The sequence below is a fragment of the Oryctolagus cuniculus genome, chromosome 9, assembly GCF_964237555.1.
Source record: "Oryctolagus cuniculus chromosome 9, mOryCun1.1, whole genome shotgun sequence".
NCBI lineage: Eukaryota > Metazoa > Chordata > Mammalia > Lagomorpha > Leporidae > Oryctolagus > Oryctolagus cuniculus.
In genome coordinates, this window is record NC_091440.1 from 137,629,905 (window position 1) to 137,649,406 (window position 19,502).

Here is a 19,502-nt window from a genome sequence, read left to right on the forward strand (position 1 = left end):
TCTCTTGATCACTTGGTTTTCAGTAATTTGACCATTACACACTTTAACGTAGTATTTCTGCTACTTGGGAGTACAATGAATTTCTTCTATTTGCCAGTTTACTGGTTTCAAATTTGGAAAATTCTCTACGGTTACTTCTTCCAACGCTTTTTCTGCTATCACCCATGCCCCACCCTTCTCTCTGCTTCGAGGCCGGGTGCCACTCACAGCTGCCCGATGCTCGTGTCACCTTTCTCTTGCTCTTTCCCGTTTCATTTTAGATGGTTTCCAATGCTCCATCTTCAAGTTCACAATTTTTTTTCTTCTGAATTGCACAGGTACTATTACTGATATCACCGCTTGTACTTTTCTTATTCCAGATACACTTTCATCTCTGGAAGTTCAAAGTGAGTCTTTCACAGCCCACAGTCTTCTCCTGGTAACATCTGCTTTCTGCCCCTTCCTGAACACCTGGAGTAACCCTCTCATACCTGCTCTGATACTGTTTGCCAGCTCTATCATTTTGTTCACTTCTGGGTGCTTCTAGAGGTTCATTTTTCCCCTGATCCTAAATCCCATTTCTGTTCCTGTTTGTGTACCTGGTAATTTTTTATTGGATGCTGGGCACTGGGCATTTTATGCCGCTGGGTTTTGCTGTAGCCCTTTCAATATTGCCGGTTGTTTTCTGCCACACATCACTTGGTCAGTTTCCAGTCTGAGGCTTGTTTCTAAGTTGTGTCACAGCAGGTCCAGAGCAGTCCCACTCCGGAGGGCTCTGTTCCACACCCACTGACTTAGCAGGATGTCCTCCCTGACTGCTTAGGACATGAACTGTTCTCATCACCTGTGCTGGCCGGGAGACCGCTCAGACTCCATCTCGGGGCAGTCTTATCCCCAGCCTTTTAAAGCTGCTTCTCATACTCACACAAATCAGTTTCTGCCAAAGACTCGGGAGCTCCCACGCACAGTTCTGTCAGGCTGGAGAAATCACACTGCTTCACTCACCAAGAGTCTCTCAGGAACCGCTGTTCTGTATTGCCTGTTACGTGGGATCTGAACATTCCATTGCAAATGAAAGGGTCACTCTTGTCCCTTGTCACACTATGACCTGGACTTGCACGTCTGAGTCAGGCCCACATCTGTCCAGTGCTCTGAAAAACTGGCCTCAGAGCTGCAGAGACACCTGGCCACAAGCAGAAATACAAAGCCCACAGGAGGCTTCTCAGCTCACTGACTTCACTTCTTTAAGAGCCAGGGACTCCGGAGGTCATCTCAGGACTCAATCTCTGGGAGTCACTCGGTAATTTCTAGTATTGACAGCCATTTGAAATATTTCCCTGTGTGTCTTGGGACTTATGGTCTCCTTGTACAACTAATTCCTTCTCTCTTTTACCTTATCCTGTCTACCTATCACATGTTTCTATGAGTAACAGATCTCCTGATCCACACAAAAATCTCCATCTATAACCTCCCTCTCATTTTATCAGTCCTCCAGCCTTTTGTAGTCTTTCCAAGGTATGCAGTTTCTACAGGCCACTTTTGAGAAATCAGATTTTCTTATATTGAGGTAAAATGTCAACCCCGTTAATCATTAGTCCTTTGAAACTATACAGAATTTAACCAAATTCCTTATATATAAACCTATTCAAGAAAAAAATTTTTTAATTTATTTGGGAGTCAGAAAGACAGCAAAAGAATGACAGACAGAGTTCTCATTTGCTGGTTCACTCTACAAATGCCTGCAACAGCCAGGCCTGGGCTGGGGACAAATCCAGGAGCCCAGCACAATCCAGGTCTCCCACATGGGTCTCAGGAACCCAATCACCTGAGCCATCACCAGTGCTTCCCAGGGACTGCATCGGCAGGAAGGTGGAGTCAGGACCTGAAGCTAAGAATCAAACCCAGGCATTCCGACGTGGGATGCAGGTGTCACAATCACTAAGCTAAATCCTTGCTCTCACAGAAAAGAAAAAAAAAAAAAGTTTGAACGCATTACAGGCACAGGCACTGCAGTATGTTCTTCTGTTAGGAAAGAGACCAGAGAAAGGGTATCTATCCTAATGGCTTTCTGTACATATACATCAAATGTAAGGTTTTTGGATTTTATTTTCTCTGGAAGTGAAATCTAACTCTTTGAATTCCTGGTTTCATATTCCTCAACTATAAAATGTAAAGCATAGTATATCAGCAGCTTATTTTGGGAAAAGCTTTAATATGTCCTGTGAAACTGACAAGATACATATAAAGAGGGAATGGTTTATCAATGAAAACATCTATTTGAGGGAAGAATAGGACTTAAGAGAGGGCAAAGTACTTTCAAAAGGAGACTGAGTTCACAATTGAGAAAAAGAATTAAGTGTCTATAAGTGTGTACCAGCACTTTAGCACTAACACTCCATCACAAGGTAGCTTCTGCAGGGCACTAACTACAGCCTGAGAGGTGTGGTACTTTCAGACATACTTTTCACGATCAGCCGGGACACTTTGAAGGTTAACATTATTCTGAATTCAGAAGAAAAGCCCTCCCTAAAAAGGTATGGGTAATGTGGAAGGGATAAAGCAGAAGGAACCTCTCTTTCCTCTCATCTCCTCTGCAAGCTAGAAACCCAGCCTCTGCCGGGTCCAAGGAATGGGGAAATTGTCCCGGTGGCTGTTGCTCCTCATCCAGGCAACTGCCACAGGCAACAGCATCAGCTCAGACCCTGCTCATTGGTGCCCCCTAGCAGGTTCTACAGAAACCACTGCAAACAGGCAACAATCCCTTTAAATCTCCCTCTCCAACAGTGGCAGGCAAAAAAATGGCAAAAGACCCAAGATCAAGAACAATTTATGAGAGGACACTTTTGATTATTCTGGATTTTTAATTCCCCTTTTGATTTGGTAAGCTCTTTTTTTCCCCCTATGATTTGACTCAATCTTCTAATATATATACGAGCCAAAAGAAGGGGAACTTCCTCCAAAGAAAGACAATACCAAACCAAGCCTTCACTACGGTTCTGGGTCATAAATATTAGGGAGTGATGAACTTCGGAACCTTTCATGTTATAAACTGATCAGTGGCAAAGAGATGGAAGCTAGTCCACCAGGCCCCAGAGAAAATCAATAATACCATGTATGTGAAACACAGATCCTAAATTCTGTACATCTCATTTTGAGACAGAATCCAGATTCTGAGGCAATATGACACAGTTTGGTCTGAATCTTGGCTCTGCTACTTACTGGCTGTATCACCTTGTTTCTCTATCTGTAGAATGGAGATGATGAGACGACAATATCTACGTCCAAGGGTGTGGTGAGTATTCCAAAAGCAGAATACAGACCCACTTAGAATAGTGCCCGTGAGGTAACATGTGCTCAAAATCTATGCTCCAACTCCATTACTTAGATCGCTGTGGGCACACAAGAAAAGGACTTGGGTCTCTGGAATGTCTGGTGCTTACTACTCTGACAAAGCAAAAACCTGCCACAGCTGTGAGGTCTGAGTACACAACGGATATCAGGCAAGGACACTCCCAGAGGCCTAGGAGAGGGGGTATTCAGGAAAAGGTAGCCCAGCCCGTTTTCCTCTTTTGTTGTAAAAACAACCCTGTGAGACGCAGAGTGCTCCTACAGGGTTAGGGATAGGACACATCAGTTTAAGGACTGTAGTGTAATCAACAAACTTAAAGTAACTGAAATTGGAAGGTGAGGATCCTGATTTACTTTTTCTTGCACTATTTAGTTAGAGTGTAACTTTTTCAGTAGCAGTCTAAAAAAATACCATGTACAAATGGAGGCTATCTTAGAAAAATCCATCATTCATAATGTAAATGAGCTAAAACAAGTAGACACACAAAGGGACGTATCGACTTATCCCTATAGAAAAGTCCCAACGTTTTCCTTCGTGCTGCAACATGGTCAACTATTACATATTTGCTCAGAAGAGGCAATTTGCTCAGTAGGTGCTTTAAAAAAACATGAGAACACAAATGAGTGAGTGAGCTCTCCCTCAGTGTACAAATGTTACTGTAAGAAAAAGTAAATTCAATGTTTTCAAGACTTCAAAGTGCACATAAATCAACTGAGATGTCTGTCACCAACACCTGGCTCCCCGACATGGCCTCAGCCTGAGGAGAAGGGAGAGGGCTGAGAGGGGTTTCGCACAGGTCACCTGAGGACCACCTCTTAACAAACAGTGAGATACCGTCTTAATTCAGCTTCTACCTCATGTTCACTTCCTAGTTGTCTATAAAAACAAGTGTAGAAATACCTCATCATTGAGCCAATTCAGATGGTTTAGAGTCTGAATATCTTTGCGGGTAATAGTCAAACGGAATGCTTCACTGAGAACTTCATCCTGGTTGCCATTACGAAATACATTCTTTATTTCTTTCTCCATTTCCTAAAGGAACCAAAAGGTGTCAGAGATTAAACATACGCAAGTACATGGCTTTGAACAAAACAGGCTTTTCACCCAGCCACGCACAATCCACAGACTATACAACAATAAACTAAGCAACAGTTTATCAATTTGCTGTTAATCAGTTTACTTCCATTTAACATTCTGGTTCCTATTCTTCCAAACCATCTGATCCTCCCTTCTCTTTTTCAGAACGCATTCAGATTCTGCTTCAAATTAATTTTTTTTAAGATTTTTTTTTTTTTAATTTGAAAGTCAGAGTTACACAGAGAGAGAAGAGGGAGGCACGGAGGGAGGGAGGGAGGGAGGGAGGGAGAGAGGTCTTTCATCTGCTGGTTCACTCCCCAGATGGCCACAACAGCCGGAGCTGTGCCGATCCCAAGCCAGGAGCCAGGAACTTCCTCTGGGTCTCCCACATGGGTGCAGGGGCCCAAGGGCTCGGGCCATCTTTTACTGCTTTCCCAGGCCATAGCAGAGAGCTGGATTGGAAGTGGAGCAGCCAGGTCTCGAACTGGCGCCCATGTGAGATGCCGGTGCTTCAGACCAGGGCTTTAACCCACTGCACCACAGCGCCTGCCCCCTCAAATTAATCCTTTAAAAAAATTTTTTTTTAATTTTTTTGCCAGGCAGAGTTAGACAGTGAGAGAGAGAGAGAGACAGAGAGAGAGTTAGACAGTGAGAGAGAGACAGAGAGAAAGGTCTTCCTTCCGTTGGTTTACTCCCCTAACGGCCACTACAGCCGGCGCTGTGCCGATCCGAAGCCAGAAGCCAGGTATTTCCTCCTGGTCTCCCATGCAGGTGCAGGGACCCAAGTACTTGGGCCATCCTCCTCTGCCCTCCCGGGCCACAGCAGAGAGCTGGACTGGAAGAGGAGCAACCGGGACTAGTACCCGGCGCCCCAACCAGAACTAGAACCCGGGGTGCTGGCGCCACAGGCGGAGGATTAGCCAAGTGAGCCACGACGCTGGCCTCAAATTAATTCTATTTTTTTAAATTTTTTTAATTTATTTTTGACAGGCAGAGTGGACAGTGAGAGAGAGAGAGAGAGACAGAGAGAAAGGTCTTCCTTTTGCCATTGGTTCACCCTCCAATGGCCGGCGTGGCCGGCGTGGCCGGCGCACCGCGCTGATCTGATGGCAGGAGCCAGGTACTTATCCTGGTCTCCCATGGGGTGCAGGGCCCAAGCACCTGGGCCATCCTCCACTGCACTCCCGGCCACAGCAGAGAGCTGGACTGGAAGAGCAGCAAGCGGGACAGAATCCGGCGCCCCGACTGGGACTAGAACCCGGTGTGCCGGCGCTGCAAGGCAGAGGATTAGCCTAGTGAGCCGCGGCACCGGCCCTCAAATTAATTCTTGAAGTCTAAATTTGCTATTGAATTTTCTAAGCCTAAGAGATGACTTAACTGTATTTTCTGTTTCTGGTCCAAAAGACTCCCTGAGAAAAAGCAGCTTTCACAAAAGGCAGTAAGGTAGTCAGAAAAGTATCTTTAGCAGCTGGTGGTGTAGCACAGGAGGTTACAGGAGTACCAGCTCGAGTCCTGCCTGTTCTGCTTCCAGCCCAGTTTCCTGCTAATGCTCCTGGGAAGGCAGCAGATGATGACCCAAGCATCCATGTGGGAGACTAGAACGGCCTTCCTGGCTCCTGGCTTTGGCTTGACCCAGACTTGGTTGTCGTGCCCACTTGGGGAAGGAAGCAGCAGATGGAAGATCTGCCTCTCTATCTCTGCTGCCCTGAGCCAGGAGCTTCTTCCAGGTCTCCCATGCGGGTGCAGGGGCCCAACGACTCAGGCCATCTTCTACTGCTTCCCCAGGCCGTAGCAGAGAGCTGGATCAGAAGGGGAGCAGCCAGGACTCGAACGGGCGCCCATATGGGATGCTGGCACTGCAGGCGGTGGCTTTACCTGCTATGCCACAGTGCTGACCCCAAAGCATTCTTTCTGAACAGAATAAATACTGGTACAGGAATCCACAGTATGTAACTCACCTCTGTAATTTCAGGAAATTCATCTTCACTGTCAGTTAATTTATGACTTTTCTTTTCTGTTTCTTGGACGATCGTGACAGGGATCTCCTTCTCAAGAGGTACACGAAGACGCAGTTCTACTGAGTCATGAACTGAATGCTCCTGCTCGTGCAGTCTCTGGAAGACAGAACTTCAGAGTAAGTGGGATAAAGAAATCCACTATTTGTCTCGGGCACACTGCATATTACTGGCTAGAAAGATATAATACACTGTGCAATTAAACAGTAAATTATTCACAACTAAGTAACTCTTCCCGAACAGGTTCAGTTTGGATGTGATGTAAGTCTACCCCGCATGACCGACTGACTGATTGACTGGTCACCTGGTTTTGAAGCTGTAATGCCAGTGCTTTCTGCTCTTCAATCTGGCGCAACCTTTCCCGTGCTCGAGAATCATAAACACTAGTTCTAGGGAAAGAAAAGGGAAGAGACACAAACGTTTATCCCCTCATAGAACCATACACTGGGGCCGGCGCTGTGCTGAAACCATATGGTACAACTGAAATTCTTCCATTTTTATGGAAAAATTACAAAAATCAGAGAAGATGACACTGAGATTTTAATTTAAATGTTATATTTTGATTTTTAAAAAAATCACCAAGACCAGGAGATCTGGATAACTCAGGTTCTTGAAATTGGACACTAAAGGCTTCCAGTGATTTTGAAAACTCCACAAACTTTACTTATTCAAAAAAATCAGTTTCACCAATGTCAAATAAGGGTGTTTACTTTCCTTCCTACATGGTAGCTAACTCTGAAACATCTTCCAGTTCAATTTAGCTTCAACAATTGTTATAGTTTTAATAAACCTGAGTATACAACTATATCATTTACAATAAAATTTCTAAAAAGTCAACAACCTAATTGGTAACACTTATTGACTGAAGTGAAGTGATTGAGAAGGAAAAATAGTATAAAAAACTGCTTACAATTCTTTGATCCACAGCTCTGCCTGGAAGAAAGTTGGGCTATGGGAGGGAGAGGGGAAGAAAGTGTGAAAAATGAACATGCAGCTTCTGAGAAAATCCACATATTTCACCAATCACAGCCATCATTCAATAGTTTATAAGAACATTTTACAAGTACAGAACAAATAAAAGCTACCTAAATGATGGAACCTGGAATAATGGATGCAAATATTAATCATTTGCATACATATTAGTAAAAAGATGACCCAAACTTTAGCAGAGAAATTAAGTTTAGCATTGTTCCCTACTCACAGGAGAGGCCCACAATATGCAGAAGAGCAAAACACTTCTCAAGAGAAGATGTTGGCTACAATGTTACTTTTCCCAAGGACCCAGAATAACAGAGTCCTTCAGGATCTAACCAACTCTTAAGGGTTCGTGGGCTTTTTGCTAATCTAACTGAACCAAAAGGGACCCAATCAAGCCACAAAATCACCCGTTCCAACAGCGAATGATCCAGTGAGCGAGGGCAGGGAGTCTGCAACACACCCCACTCCAAGACAAAGGCCAATACTGCTCCACAGGGCTCTTGTGGACAGTTCTGGTCACCTGGTGCTCAGCAGAGTCACAGACATGTGAACTGTCCTAGGGTCTTTGCTTTTCTCAAATTTCCCCAACTCCTTGAAAACCCCCAACTAAAGAAATCTACGAGAAACACATGGAAGACCAACAAACACTTCTCCAGAGGAAACAAGGAACAGAATGTCTGCCTGGGAGTTAAGAGATGTGGAGTCCTGGAGCTGCCCCTAATTAGCTTTGGGATTCTGAGCCAGTCATTTCCATGGTCTCCAATTTCCAGATCTGTAAGATATGGTGACTACAGTCCTTTTCAGCTCTCCGATGTCTAAAACCTATCTGTGAGAGCAAGCACAAGGGCTCCCAGGCCTCCCTGGCTCTTTGGCCTAACTCTTGTAAGCTTTTTTTCTCAACTAAGCTCTTTTTCCCAATCATCTTGTGGCTGGGCTTTGGCAAGAGAAATGCTGCCCTTCTTTTTTTTGTTTTTAATATGTATTTATTTATTTGAAAGTCAGAGTTACACAGAGAGAAGGAGAGGCAGAGAGATCTTCGATCTGCTAGTTCGCTCTCCAATTGGCCACAACGGCCGGAGCTGAGCCGATCCAATCCTTAGCCAGGAGCCAGGAGCTTCCTCTGGGTCTTCCCAAATGGATGCAGGGACCCAAGGACTTGGGCCATCTTCTACTGCTTTCCCAGGCCACAGCAGAGAGCTGGATTGGAAATGGAGCAGCCGAGACTCAAACCAGCGCTTGTACAGGATGCGGGCACTGCCAGAGCGCCAGCCCCGAAATGCTACCCTTCTAATGCCTCCCTATTGTCACTGACGTTACGGGAGCCTATCCCCTTGGTTTCCTTATCAAAGAAATTTAACTTGACCAAAGTTACCTAAGGCTGAGAACAGAAGCCAGCTCTGACTTCAGAAATAAGGAATCCAAACTATAACATCTCTCTGACTTAACAAACAAAGAATTTTTAAAAATATCAAACACTCAGAACATACACAGGAGCCACCAAGAAGTAGGGGAACTGAAATGAGGAAGACTGTTGAGTGACCGCTAACCTTCTCAAGGGAAAACCCGTATGTGGCAAAGGCATAGCAACCTAAGTAGTGACCTACTGGGTTACAGATGAGAAAATACTTGATCCCTCCCTGAGAAGTAAGGCTTCATCCACAGAAGCCCACAAATGAGTGGAGACTTAAAAAGATGACTACTTCCAGATACACAAGCTCAGGAAGAGAGCATATTCCACACAGAGGGACCACAGAATGTGAAGGCCACAAAATGAATACCACACTCAGAAACTGAAAGCAACTCAGCACACAAGAGTGTGACACAGAGGCCGATGTTGTGGCATGGTGGGTTAAGCTGCTGCTTGGGATGCTTGCATCCCAAACTTTAGTGCTGGTTTGAGTCCCAGCTACTCTGTGCTTCCAGTCCAGCTTCCTGGTAATGCACTGGGAGGCAGCTGATGATGGCTCAAGTGCTTGGGCCCCTGCCACCCATGTGGGAGACCCTGAGGGAGATTCTGGCTCCTAGTTTCAGCCTGGACTAGCCCTGGCTGTTGTGGGCATTTGGACAGTGAACCACTATATGGAGGATCTGCCCCTCTGCCTTCCAAACAAAATAAACTTTGAAAGAAAAGAAAGAGAGGGACAGAGAGACCCACATTTCCACATGGCTCTCTCTGGTCAACTGTTCCGGGATCCTAGACTTGCCCTGAGCACCTAGGTTGTGAACCCAATCCGAGGCTTGTTTCCTTCACAGCACATACTACCAAGCACATGACAGCACCTCATAAAGGTTGTGGGAAAACAGAATCAGAAAGTAAGTTCATTTTGGTGCAAAAAACTTTGAAATACATGCAGAGTTCTTTTGTAACACATTTTCCACAAACTTGCAGAAGACTTCCATGTTCAATATCTGTTCCCCAATATTACCCTAGACTAACATGCCACCTCTTGGAGAGCAGGCACTTCAGCTTGTCCTCCGCACACAGCAGGTACTCAACAAACACCTACTATAGCAAAGGATGCAGGACGGAAAGTGAGACCTGTGGTAGAATTGCTCCGCACACCCATTTCAGAGTCTGGTCTTAACTCGACACCCAAGAGGCCAACCCCGAAGGGATTTAACAGATGACCATCAAAGGAATCTCATGAATGAAAGCTCCATCTGTCTACAGGATGCAAGATCAGTTACAAAGTCACTGAAATGACCCAAACAACACACAACAGATCTGAACGCAGGCAGTGAAGAAAACACGCGTAAAGAGAGGAAAAACAGTAAGAAGACCTTTTTCCAGAATTACCTGGGAGTGGGAGTCTGGGAATCTTTCACTTTGAGTAAAATCACAGAGTCTGATCCTAAACAAAGAAACACAAGAGCATCTCATTACTAGCAGAACTCCACACAGCTAACACTTTGTACACGTCTTAGTTTAAGTTTTCATACTTTGTTACACTCTATTTTCACAACTCTTTGATATTTTATGAATATAAAAGCAGCATAACATCTAAGGACAAAGATAGGATGGGAAAGGGAGAGAGAGAGACAGAGAGACAGAGAGAGGCAGGAGACCAGAGTGGGCCTGCTTCACAAGGACGGAAGCCACCTGGACACAAGCATGTTTATCCCTGAGCACATACGCCTCGGCTGCTTCCTCTCTCTTTATGTGGAAAAGGCCTCATCAGGATGTCTTCAAAGGCTTTCGTGTATCATCCGCCGTGAGACTGATGAGGAGCAAGAGAAGGAGAAGGGAGGGGCTGTGGAGTGAAGAGGGAGGAGGAGGAGCAAGAAATGGCACTACAGGAAGAGTCTAAAGCAGCAGATTAAAAAAAAAAAGATACAGAATCTATCATTCATTCTCTGTGACAGGAATCCCACAGTGCTATGAGCAGAACCTCATTCAGAGTATTTACCAAATCGCACAAAGAGGGAACCACACACTGCACTGCAGTGCACTTGCTCCAGGTTACCTGTGTCTAAACATCTGCCACACAAAGTACATTTATGAAGTTAAAGAGCATTCCGGGCTTTTCTTAAACGACAGTTCACAGGAAATCACCTCACAAAATGAAATTCACGTGTTCACGAGTATCTGTGGCTATACAATGATGCCACCAAAAATTTTAATCCCTAAATGAGAATTTTCAGAATGTGATGAAGGAAAGGATAGTATCCAAGAGAGTGCTCCATCAGCCAAGGTCGCAACATCAAAACCTGTTTTAAGTTATGCACCTAACTACATAACAAATATGTACACCATGTATCCAAAGGAAGAGGAAACTAAGAAAACAAAGAAACCCACAACAGTAAAATCATTTTTTTTTTTTTAATTTATTTGACAGGTAGAGTTAGACAGTGAGAGAGAGAGAGACAGAGAGAAAGGTCTTCCTTCCGTTGGTTCACCCCCCCAAATGGCCGCTATGCATGGAGCTATGCCAATCTAAAGCCAAGAGCCAGGTGATTCTCCCTGGTCTCCCACGTGGGTCCAGGCACCCAAGCACTTGGGCCATCCTCCACTGCCATCCCGGGCCACAGCAGAGAGCTAGACTGGAAGAGCAGCAACCGGGACTAGAACCCAGCACCCACATGGGATGCCAGTGCCGCAGGCGGAGGATTAACCAAGTGAACCACGGCACCAGCCCCTGCCACAGTAAAATCTTACCTGGAATACTAAGAGATTAAATATTCTGGTTAACTTAAAGTTAGATAAAGACTGCTTTTGTTTCTAAAACTTGCTGACAACAATTCTAAGATGCATAAACCCACTACGGAGGTACAGTATTTTATATACTTAAGTATTTATAATACTCACTTGATGTCTCAAAATTTCAAAAACCTCAGAGCACTTCATTTTCATTGCAAAGTAACAAAAACAGAGAAAGTGCTGAAGAAATTGGGCTGAATATATTGTATATTGTGACTCCAGACTCTGCTCAGGAAGTCAGTTCTTTTTTTTTTTTTTAAAGATCTGGCCGGCGCCATGGCTCACTAGGTTAATCCTCCACCTGCGACACCAGCATCCCATGTGGGTGCCGGGTTCTAGTCCCGGCTGCTCCTCTTCCAGTCCAGCTCTCTGCTGTGGCCGGAAGGGCAGTGGACGATGGCCCAAGTGCTTGGGTCCCTGCACCTGCATGGGAGACCAGGAAGAAGCACCTGGCTCCTGGCTTTGGATCAGCGCAGCACCGGCCGTAGCGGTCATTTGGGGGGTGAACCAAAGGAGGGAAGACCTTTCTCTCTGTCTCTCTCTCTCTCACTGTCAACTCTACCTGTCAAATAAATAAATAAATAAAAAAGATTTGTTCATTTGAAAGCCGGAGTTACAAAGAGGAGAGGAGAGGCAGAGAGACCGAGAGAGAGAGGTCTTCCATCCGCTGGTCGACTCTCCAATCAGCCGCAACTGCCTGAACTGTGCCGATCTGAAGCCAGGAGCCAGGAGCTTCTTCCGGGTCTCCTACATGGGTGCAGGGGCCCAAGGGCTCGGGCCATCTTCTACTGCTTTCCCAGGCCATAGCAGAGAGCTGGATTGGAAGTGGAGCAGCTGGGACTTGAACCGGTGCCCATATGGGATGCTGGCACTGCAGGCGGCAGCTTTACCCGCTCTGTCACAGTGCCAGCCCCTAGTCAGTTCTTAAAATATCATAGGGGGGCCAGCCCTGTGGCATAGTGGGCCAAGCCTCAGCCTGTGGTGCCGGCATCCCATATGGGTGCGGGTTCCTAGATTGTCCTCTTTTGATCCAGCTGTCTGCTATGGTCTGGGAAAGCAATAGAAGACGGCCCAAGTGCTTGGGCCCCTGCCCTTGCGTGCAAGACCTGGAGGAAGCTCCTGGCTCTTGGCTTTGGATCAGCCCAGCTCCAAAGGTTAAGGCCATCTAGTGAGTGAACCAGAGGACAGAAGACCTTTCTCTCTGTAACTTTAGCTGTCAAGTAAATAATAAAATAAAATCTTAAAAAAAAAAAAAAAAAAAAAAGTAACTGTTTACCATTTTAAAAAAATTTACAGGGGCCGGGGCTATGGCATAGTGGGTAAAGCTGCCTCCTGTAGCACTGGCATCCCGTATGTGCATGGTTCGAGTCCTGGCTGCTTCACTTCTGATCTAGCTCCCTGCTAATGCATCTGGTAAAGCAGAAGACACCCCAAGTGCTTGGACCCTGCACCTGGAAGAAAGTCCTAGCTTCTAGCTTCAGATTGGCACAAGTGGCCATTGCAGCCATTTGGTGAGTGAACTAGCAGATGGAAGATTTCTCTCTCCCTCTTTCCTTTTCTTTAACTCTTTTGAATAATTAAGTAAATCTTTTTAAAAATTATATCAAATTGGGGCTGGCAATATGGTGCAGTGGGTTAAAGCCCCGGCCTGAAGTGCAGGCATCCCATATGAGCACCAGTTCTAGCCCCGGCTGTTCCTCTTCCAATCCAGCTCTCTGCTATGGCCTGGGAAAGCAGTAGAAGATGCTTTCTCCCTGCACCCACGTGGGAGACTCGGAAGAAGGTGCATGTCTTTCAAAACCATAGGAAAAAAATGATCTGTTCAAGGAAATAAAGAAAGAAAAAAATACAAAGTAAAGGGAAATGCAAAGCTCTTTCAAAACCATAGGAAAAAAATGATCTGTTCAAGGAAATAAAGAAAGAAAAAAATACAAAGTAAAGGGAAATGCAAAGCTCTAACGTGAAAGTGATTTACTCATCGAAAGACAATTCCCACACTGAATTAAAACGTATGATCTAGCAATACACAGTCTGGAAGAGACAAGTTTTTAAAAAGGGTAGGACAAATAAAAACAAAGGAATGGAACAAGGCAAATATGAACCAAAAAAAAAAAATTATAACAAATCATTGCATCTCAATGGAAGAAAACAAGACTCTAGGTTTAGTTTACTCATGGCAACGGTCAGCTGAATGAACTATATTTAAAGTATCTTATATGCTATTTAAGTTATATGTGTATTATAATGTTGCCTGTGATAGATGCAAAATAGTTAGTTGGCTATTAAATTAAAAATGTAGTGGTGCAACACCATTTTTACCTTCAGATTGTGAATTTGAAGCTGGTAAGTTGTCTGGCTGATGTGGAAGAGGGTGATGACGGAGGGGTTGATGAAGAGGGTCTGGATCTTTGGATCCAAATATAACAACATCTGGGGTGTAAGAGGAGAGGGAACACACACTGTGGGGTGGCTGTTCTTGTGCAGCTACAATGCTGGCAGATCCAGAGGACGAAGTATCAGAGCCAATTATCTGAGATGCACAAGAGCTTCCATTTTTAAATAGTGAGTCTTTCAAAACATTCTTACTGGAACTAAGACATCGAGACCTAGCAAAAGAAGAAAATAGTCTGACTATCAGGTAACAAACTGTAGAATCAAATTCATCTGAAATGTACTTCTGCAACTTACAAGTGCAAAGGAAAATGTGTCGTGGGTTTTGCTACAGAAAACTGTTTCCCTGTGACCATCTGTAGCAGCTGTCTGTAGATCTCCTTTTCTTCTTCTTGAACTGTCTGTGGGAGAAAACAAAACTTTTACACAATTCAATGATGCAAGTACTTCTCAAAGGATCATCTAGATGGGGTCCCAGAAGCTTGGCCAAGACTCAGGCACAGCCATGAAGATGACTGAGAAACACAGTACGTTAAGGGTATTCTAGAAAATTATGAAACATGTGGAAGAGGAATTGAGTAAAGTAAGTAACAGTATACTTGGAATATTATGCGGCAGCCACGTGAGAGTACACAGACTATACGGTATGAAACCAGAAGGCTAGTCATTTTTGCCAAAGGACAGAGTCCTACAATGAAAACATGTGAGGACCTCCACAGTAAGATCTCAACAAATCCCTTGGCTCCTGAGATCCTGCTAGAAACACAAGAAAGTAAGCAGAGCAGACACAATCAGTTAGGATGGGAGAGCTCGCCCACAGTGCCCCACTCCACCCAAGCACAGCGCTTTCCAGACCTGACTTTCATCTTCAGCACTCACAAGAGCACTTCAAAAACTTCAAGGAAAAGTTTATCTTGGTGAAAAAATGTCGCAACCCCTGGGGCATTCAAAACAATCATGAAAATGTTAATTATGAAAAAACAATGCGGTTCACAACGTTTTTGCACCAAAGTATCTTCTAATTGTTTTTTCTATGAACTTTCAAAAGCACCCTCATGTTTACTTTCTGTTCTCCTGTAAGTCTCAATGCTAAAGTCAGAGAACATCACACAATCCCTGACACTCACATGTTGACTGTGACACCCACCACGCTCCAGTCATCGGTGACACTACTGAGTAAAACAAGGCTCCTGCCCTGGGGAGCTTGTGTGGCAGGTTAAAGGGACTGACAGATGAAGACGCCCAATCAGGCAGCAGGGACCATGAGTAACAGAGGGGACTTCAGGAAGGGCTGCGATCTCTCGGTAAAAGGTGGTGTTTCAGCAGACACACCGAGGGAGTCACTTAAGTGTACGAAGGGGTATTCCAGGTAGAGGAAGAGCACACGGAAAGCCCAGAGGCAAGTGCTAGAGCTGTGCAAGAGGTGTAACGCTAGCGAGGATGAGCAGAGTCTGCAGGGACTCTCAGCACTGGTGAGGCCTCTACACAGACCCCTGAAGCACTGGGCAACTGCACGAACTAACAGGCCCCAGCGTTTTTTCCTTACATAAACACAGAAAAATAATTTCAGAAACTGTGCCGAAATTAGCAATTTGCACTGTAACATAAGCATCTTACTCCATTATAAATGCCTGATAAAAACAGAAAAGAATTAAGCAATTAACTGTACAAAGCTAAGTAGGTGCTAAGCTTCTCCTGTGTAGATGTACATACACATGGACATCTATTTTGCTACACAGTAAATGACAACTGTACTGTCAGTACCATGTTGCTCACCTACTAGAATACGGCTCAACTGTGAGGCATGGCAATCCCCTCGGGAGCATTACCCTTCACCACGCATAGCTACAGGACCAGAAAATGAAGAACTGGGGACTGGTGTTAGACTGCAGTTCAGACATCACCTGGGACGCCTGCACTTCGTATCAGGGGACCTGGGATCCAGCCGCCATTCTGCTTCAGACCCAGCTTTGGGCTAATTGCGCACACTGGGAGGCAACAGTGATGACTCAAGTGGTTGAGTTCCTGCCACTTATGTGGGAGACAAGGATTGAGTTCTCTGACTTCAGCCTGGCCCAGCAATGGCAGCTGTGTGACACTGGGGAATGAACCAGAGACCGGGGGATCTCTATGCTCTATCAACATGAAAGTGCTTTAAGCAGACAGCAAAACGAAGCAACAGTGCAGACTGTTAGGTTGTGAGAGATCACGATCGACTGAGCTGTGATTTATAAACAGAAAGGTGGTGCTATCTGGCACTGACCAGAGCTTTGGAATGCCTTCCATATAAATACTGATTTTACTTTTCCACTACAAAAAATCATGTAATCACAATACCACAGGGTAGCAAGGGATTCAGGGGCAGTGAGCTAGAGAAGGGAAAGCCAGGCTATGTGGTTCATGGAAAGGAACTCTATTACCCATGAACTCTAGTTCATTTTCACAGCAGTGTCAAAAAGACAGAAAACTTTGACTATCACTTAAGAGAGGAGAGCAAGGTGGACAGACTGGTGTGAGAGGGTACTCTGCACAGTACCTTTTAGTACCAGGGGAATGCTTAAAAAAAATCATTCCCATTCTGAAAGACCTCCAGAGAAGACTGAAAAAGTAAAACAGAAAGGGTCTCTGTGCTACCCTTAAAGACATCCATCACAGAAGTTAAAAAACACTTCTTCCTCACATCACATAGCAAAATGTTTAAACAAACTTTTACACTTTTAAGTATGACAAGAACCAAGAGATCATGAAGTGACTTTGCTAATGAATATTATGAAAAATTAATTCAGTGTAGAAGTTAACTTAACACACCCAAGTCCCCTCAAATCATTTCCACCAACACACATATCTTTGAAGAAAAATTCTGGGGCTGGCTCTGTGGTGTGGAGGGTGAGGCTGCCACCTTGGACACTGGAATCCAATATGGGTGTTGGTTCTAGTTCTGGCTGCTCCACTTCAGATCTTGCTCCCTGGGAAAGCAGTAAAAGATGGCCAAAGTGCTTAGGCACCTGCACCTATGTGAGAGACCCAGAAGAAGCTCCTGGCTCTGGCCTGACCCAGGCCTTCCTGGCCCATTTGGGGAGTGAAACAAAGGATGGACGATCCCTCTCTCGGTAACTCCTTAAAATAAATCTGAGGGGGGGAAAAAGGAAAGAAAAAGAAAAGCTTCTGAGTCCAACAACCCCAGAGTCACAGATGAGGCTACCTGAACAGGAATACAGCACCGTGTTGCAGAGGCCTCGTCATGAAACCCCATGCATCTGAAGCACCGTGCCTTCAGTTCAAGCTGATTTATGAGCATATCAGGATGAGGACTTTTCACTGTTCTACATGGAGAACAGTGTAATGTAGAGGTCACAAGGATCTTTTTTTTTTTGACTGGTAGAGTTATAGACAGTGAGAGAGAGAGAAAGAGGAGAGAAAGGTCTTCCTTCCGCTGGTTCACTCCCCAAATGGCCGCTACGGCCGGCGCTGCGCCAATCCGAAGCGAGGAGCCAGGTGCTTCTTGCCGGTCTCACGTGCGGGTGCAGGCACCCAAGCACTTAGACCATCCTCCACTGCCTTCCGGGGCCACAGCAGAGAGCTGGACTAATGAAGAACCAAGAAAAGTTTTTAGAAGCATAAGGATAATTAATGTGCAGAATTTTATTTTAAAAAGAACAGATTCCTGCAAATGTTTCTATTCTTCTATTAAAAAGGCTCCACTATAAATATCTTCAATTATAACAATTTAACAGAACACAAAATGAATTTTAGAAATTAGTAAGCAATTTTATTAAAATTATCCTAATCTAATTTTAATACAATAAATTTCATTTTGTTTAAATAACCTATATGAAAAGTACACAATTTGATAATTTTCTGCTAAGTCCAAATGCTTAGTTTATATAGCACACTGCAAGAGGAAAAATCTTGCTGACAGGCACTCTCAAAGCCCAGCTCTCTCAAATGCTGCTCAGCAAGGCGCAAAGCAGTGTTTCTGGCAACACATAACTGAAGAGAATTACTTGTTTTTTTTTTTTTACCATTTAAAATTTTTACTGTCACTAGTATTTTCTTGTTCCAAACAGAAATTTAGAGACTCTAACAGCATTACCCAAACTTTTTTTTTTTTAAGATTCGTTTCTTTATTTGAAAGGCCGAGTTTACAGAAAGAGACAGAGAAACATAGAGAGAGAGGTCTTCCATCTGTTAGTTCACTCCCCAAATGGTCGAAACATCCACAGTGAGGTCAATCTAAGCCAGGAGCCAGGAGCTTCTTCTGGGTCTCCCACACAGGTGCAGGGGCCCACGGACTTGGGCCATCTTCTGCTGCTTTCCCAGGCCATTAGCAGTGAGCTGGATCAGAAGTGGAGCTTCGGGGACTTGATCCTGTGCCCATTTAGGATGCCGGCTTTACCTGCTATGCCACAGCACCAGGCCCTAGCCAACAAACTTCTGTGACAACAAAAATGCTATCTGCCCTGTCCAATATGATGGCCAGGAGCCACGTGTGGCTACTGAATACTTGAAACATGGCCAGTGTGACAGAGAAACTAATTGATTTGTCATTTTAGTTCACTGGAATCAGCTAGTTGTGCTGGTGGCTGCAGATCACCCTCAGGATGACACCGCTCTTAACAACTGCCCTTCAAGACACTGTCTCATAGCCACCATGTGCCCATTTCCAAATTCTTCCTTTGTTGTCCTTGAACCCTCACAAGACTAAATGGTGGCACGGAGGGTTAAACTGACCTCTGCAGGGTCAGCATCCTATATGGGTGCTGGTTCATGTCCCGGCTGCTCCACTTCAGATCCAGCTCTCTGCTAACACACCTAGGAAAGCAGCAGAGGATGGTCCAAGTGTTTGGGCCCCCGCACCCGCGTGGGAGACCCAGAAGAAGCTCCTGACTCCAGTCTGGCACAGCCCCAGCAATTACAGCCATTTGGGGAGTGAACCAGCGGATAGAAGACCTCTCTCTCTCTCTTTCTCTCTGTAACTCTGCCTTTCAAATGAAGAATTAAATCTTAAAAAAAAAAAAAAAGAAAGAAAGAAAGAAAGAAAACTGAATGGTGCGGGGGTAGCCGCAAATTAATTATTACTCTTCGTAGATTGTTTTATAATCTTGAAGCTGATGGACAAATGCAACCTCTACAGTAATATAGTCTTCCTTCTTTAGCCTAGGATAAATGCATGTTTCATGGAGATCCCAATATTTTCTTTCTTTTTTTTTTTAAAGATTTATTTATATTTATTTGAAAGTCAGAGTTACACAGAGAGAAAGGCAGAGAGAGAGAGAGAGAGAGAGAGAGAGAGGACTTTTATCCGATGGTTCACTCCCCAATTGGCTGCAATGGCAAGAGCTGCGCTGATCCAAAGCCAGGAGCCAGGAGCCTCTTCCAGGTCTCCCATGTGGGTGCTTTCCCAGGCCATAGCAGAGAGCTGGATCAGAAGTGGAGTAGCCGGGTCTCGAACTGATGCACATATAGGCGCTTTAGGCCAGGGCGTTTACCTGCTGCACCACAGCACCAGTCCTTT

The 19,502-nt window shown here is 44.8% G+C and overlaps 1 protein-coding gene across 3 annotated transcripts in view; it reads right to left on the reverse strand.

Annotated features, from left to right (window-relative positions):
* The window catches only part of SENP1 (SUMO specific peptidase 1), a 54,671-nt gene that overhangs the window by 11,410 nt on the left and 23,759 nt on the right, over positions 1-19,502 (reverse strand). For all 3 annotated transcript variants that reach the window (XM_051850442.2, XM_051850441.2, XM_051850443.2), the window contains 7 exons: positions 14,285-14,388; positions 13,916-14,202; positions 10,196-10,250; positions 7,331-7,369; positions 6,725-6,809; positions 6,364-6,519; positions 4,229-4,360 (listed from right to left, as the gene is read on the reverse strand). In XM_051850442.2, coding sequence (XP_051706402.1) covers positions 4,229-4,360; positions 6,364-6,519; positions 6,725-6,809; positions 7,331-7,369; positions 10,196-10,250; positions 13,916-14,202; positions 14,285-14,388 — 858 coding nt within the window. The remainder of the gene's footprint in view (positions 1-4,228; positions 4,361-6,363; positions 6,520-6,724; positions 6,810-7,330; positions 7,370-10,195; positions 10,251-13,915; positions 14,203-14,284; positions 14,389-19,502) is intronic.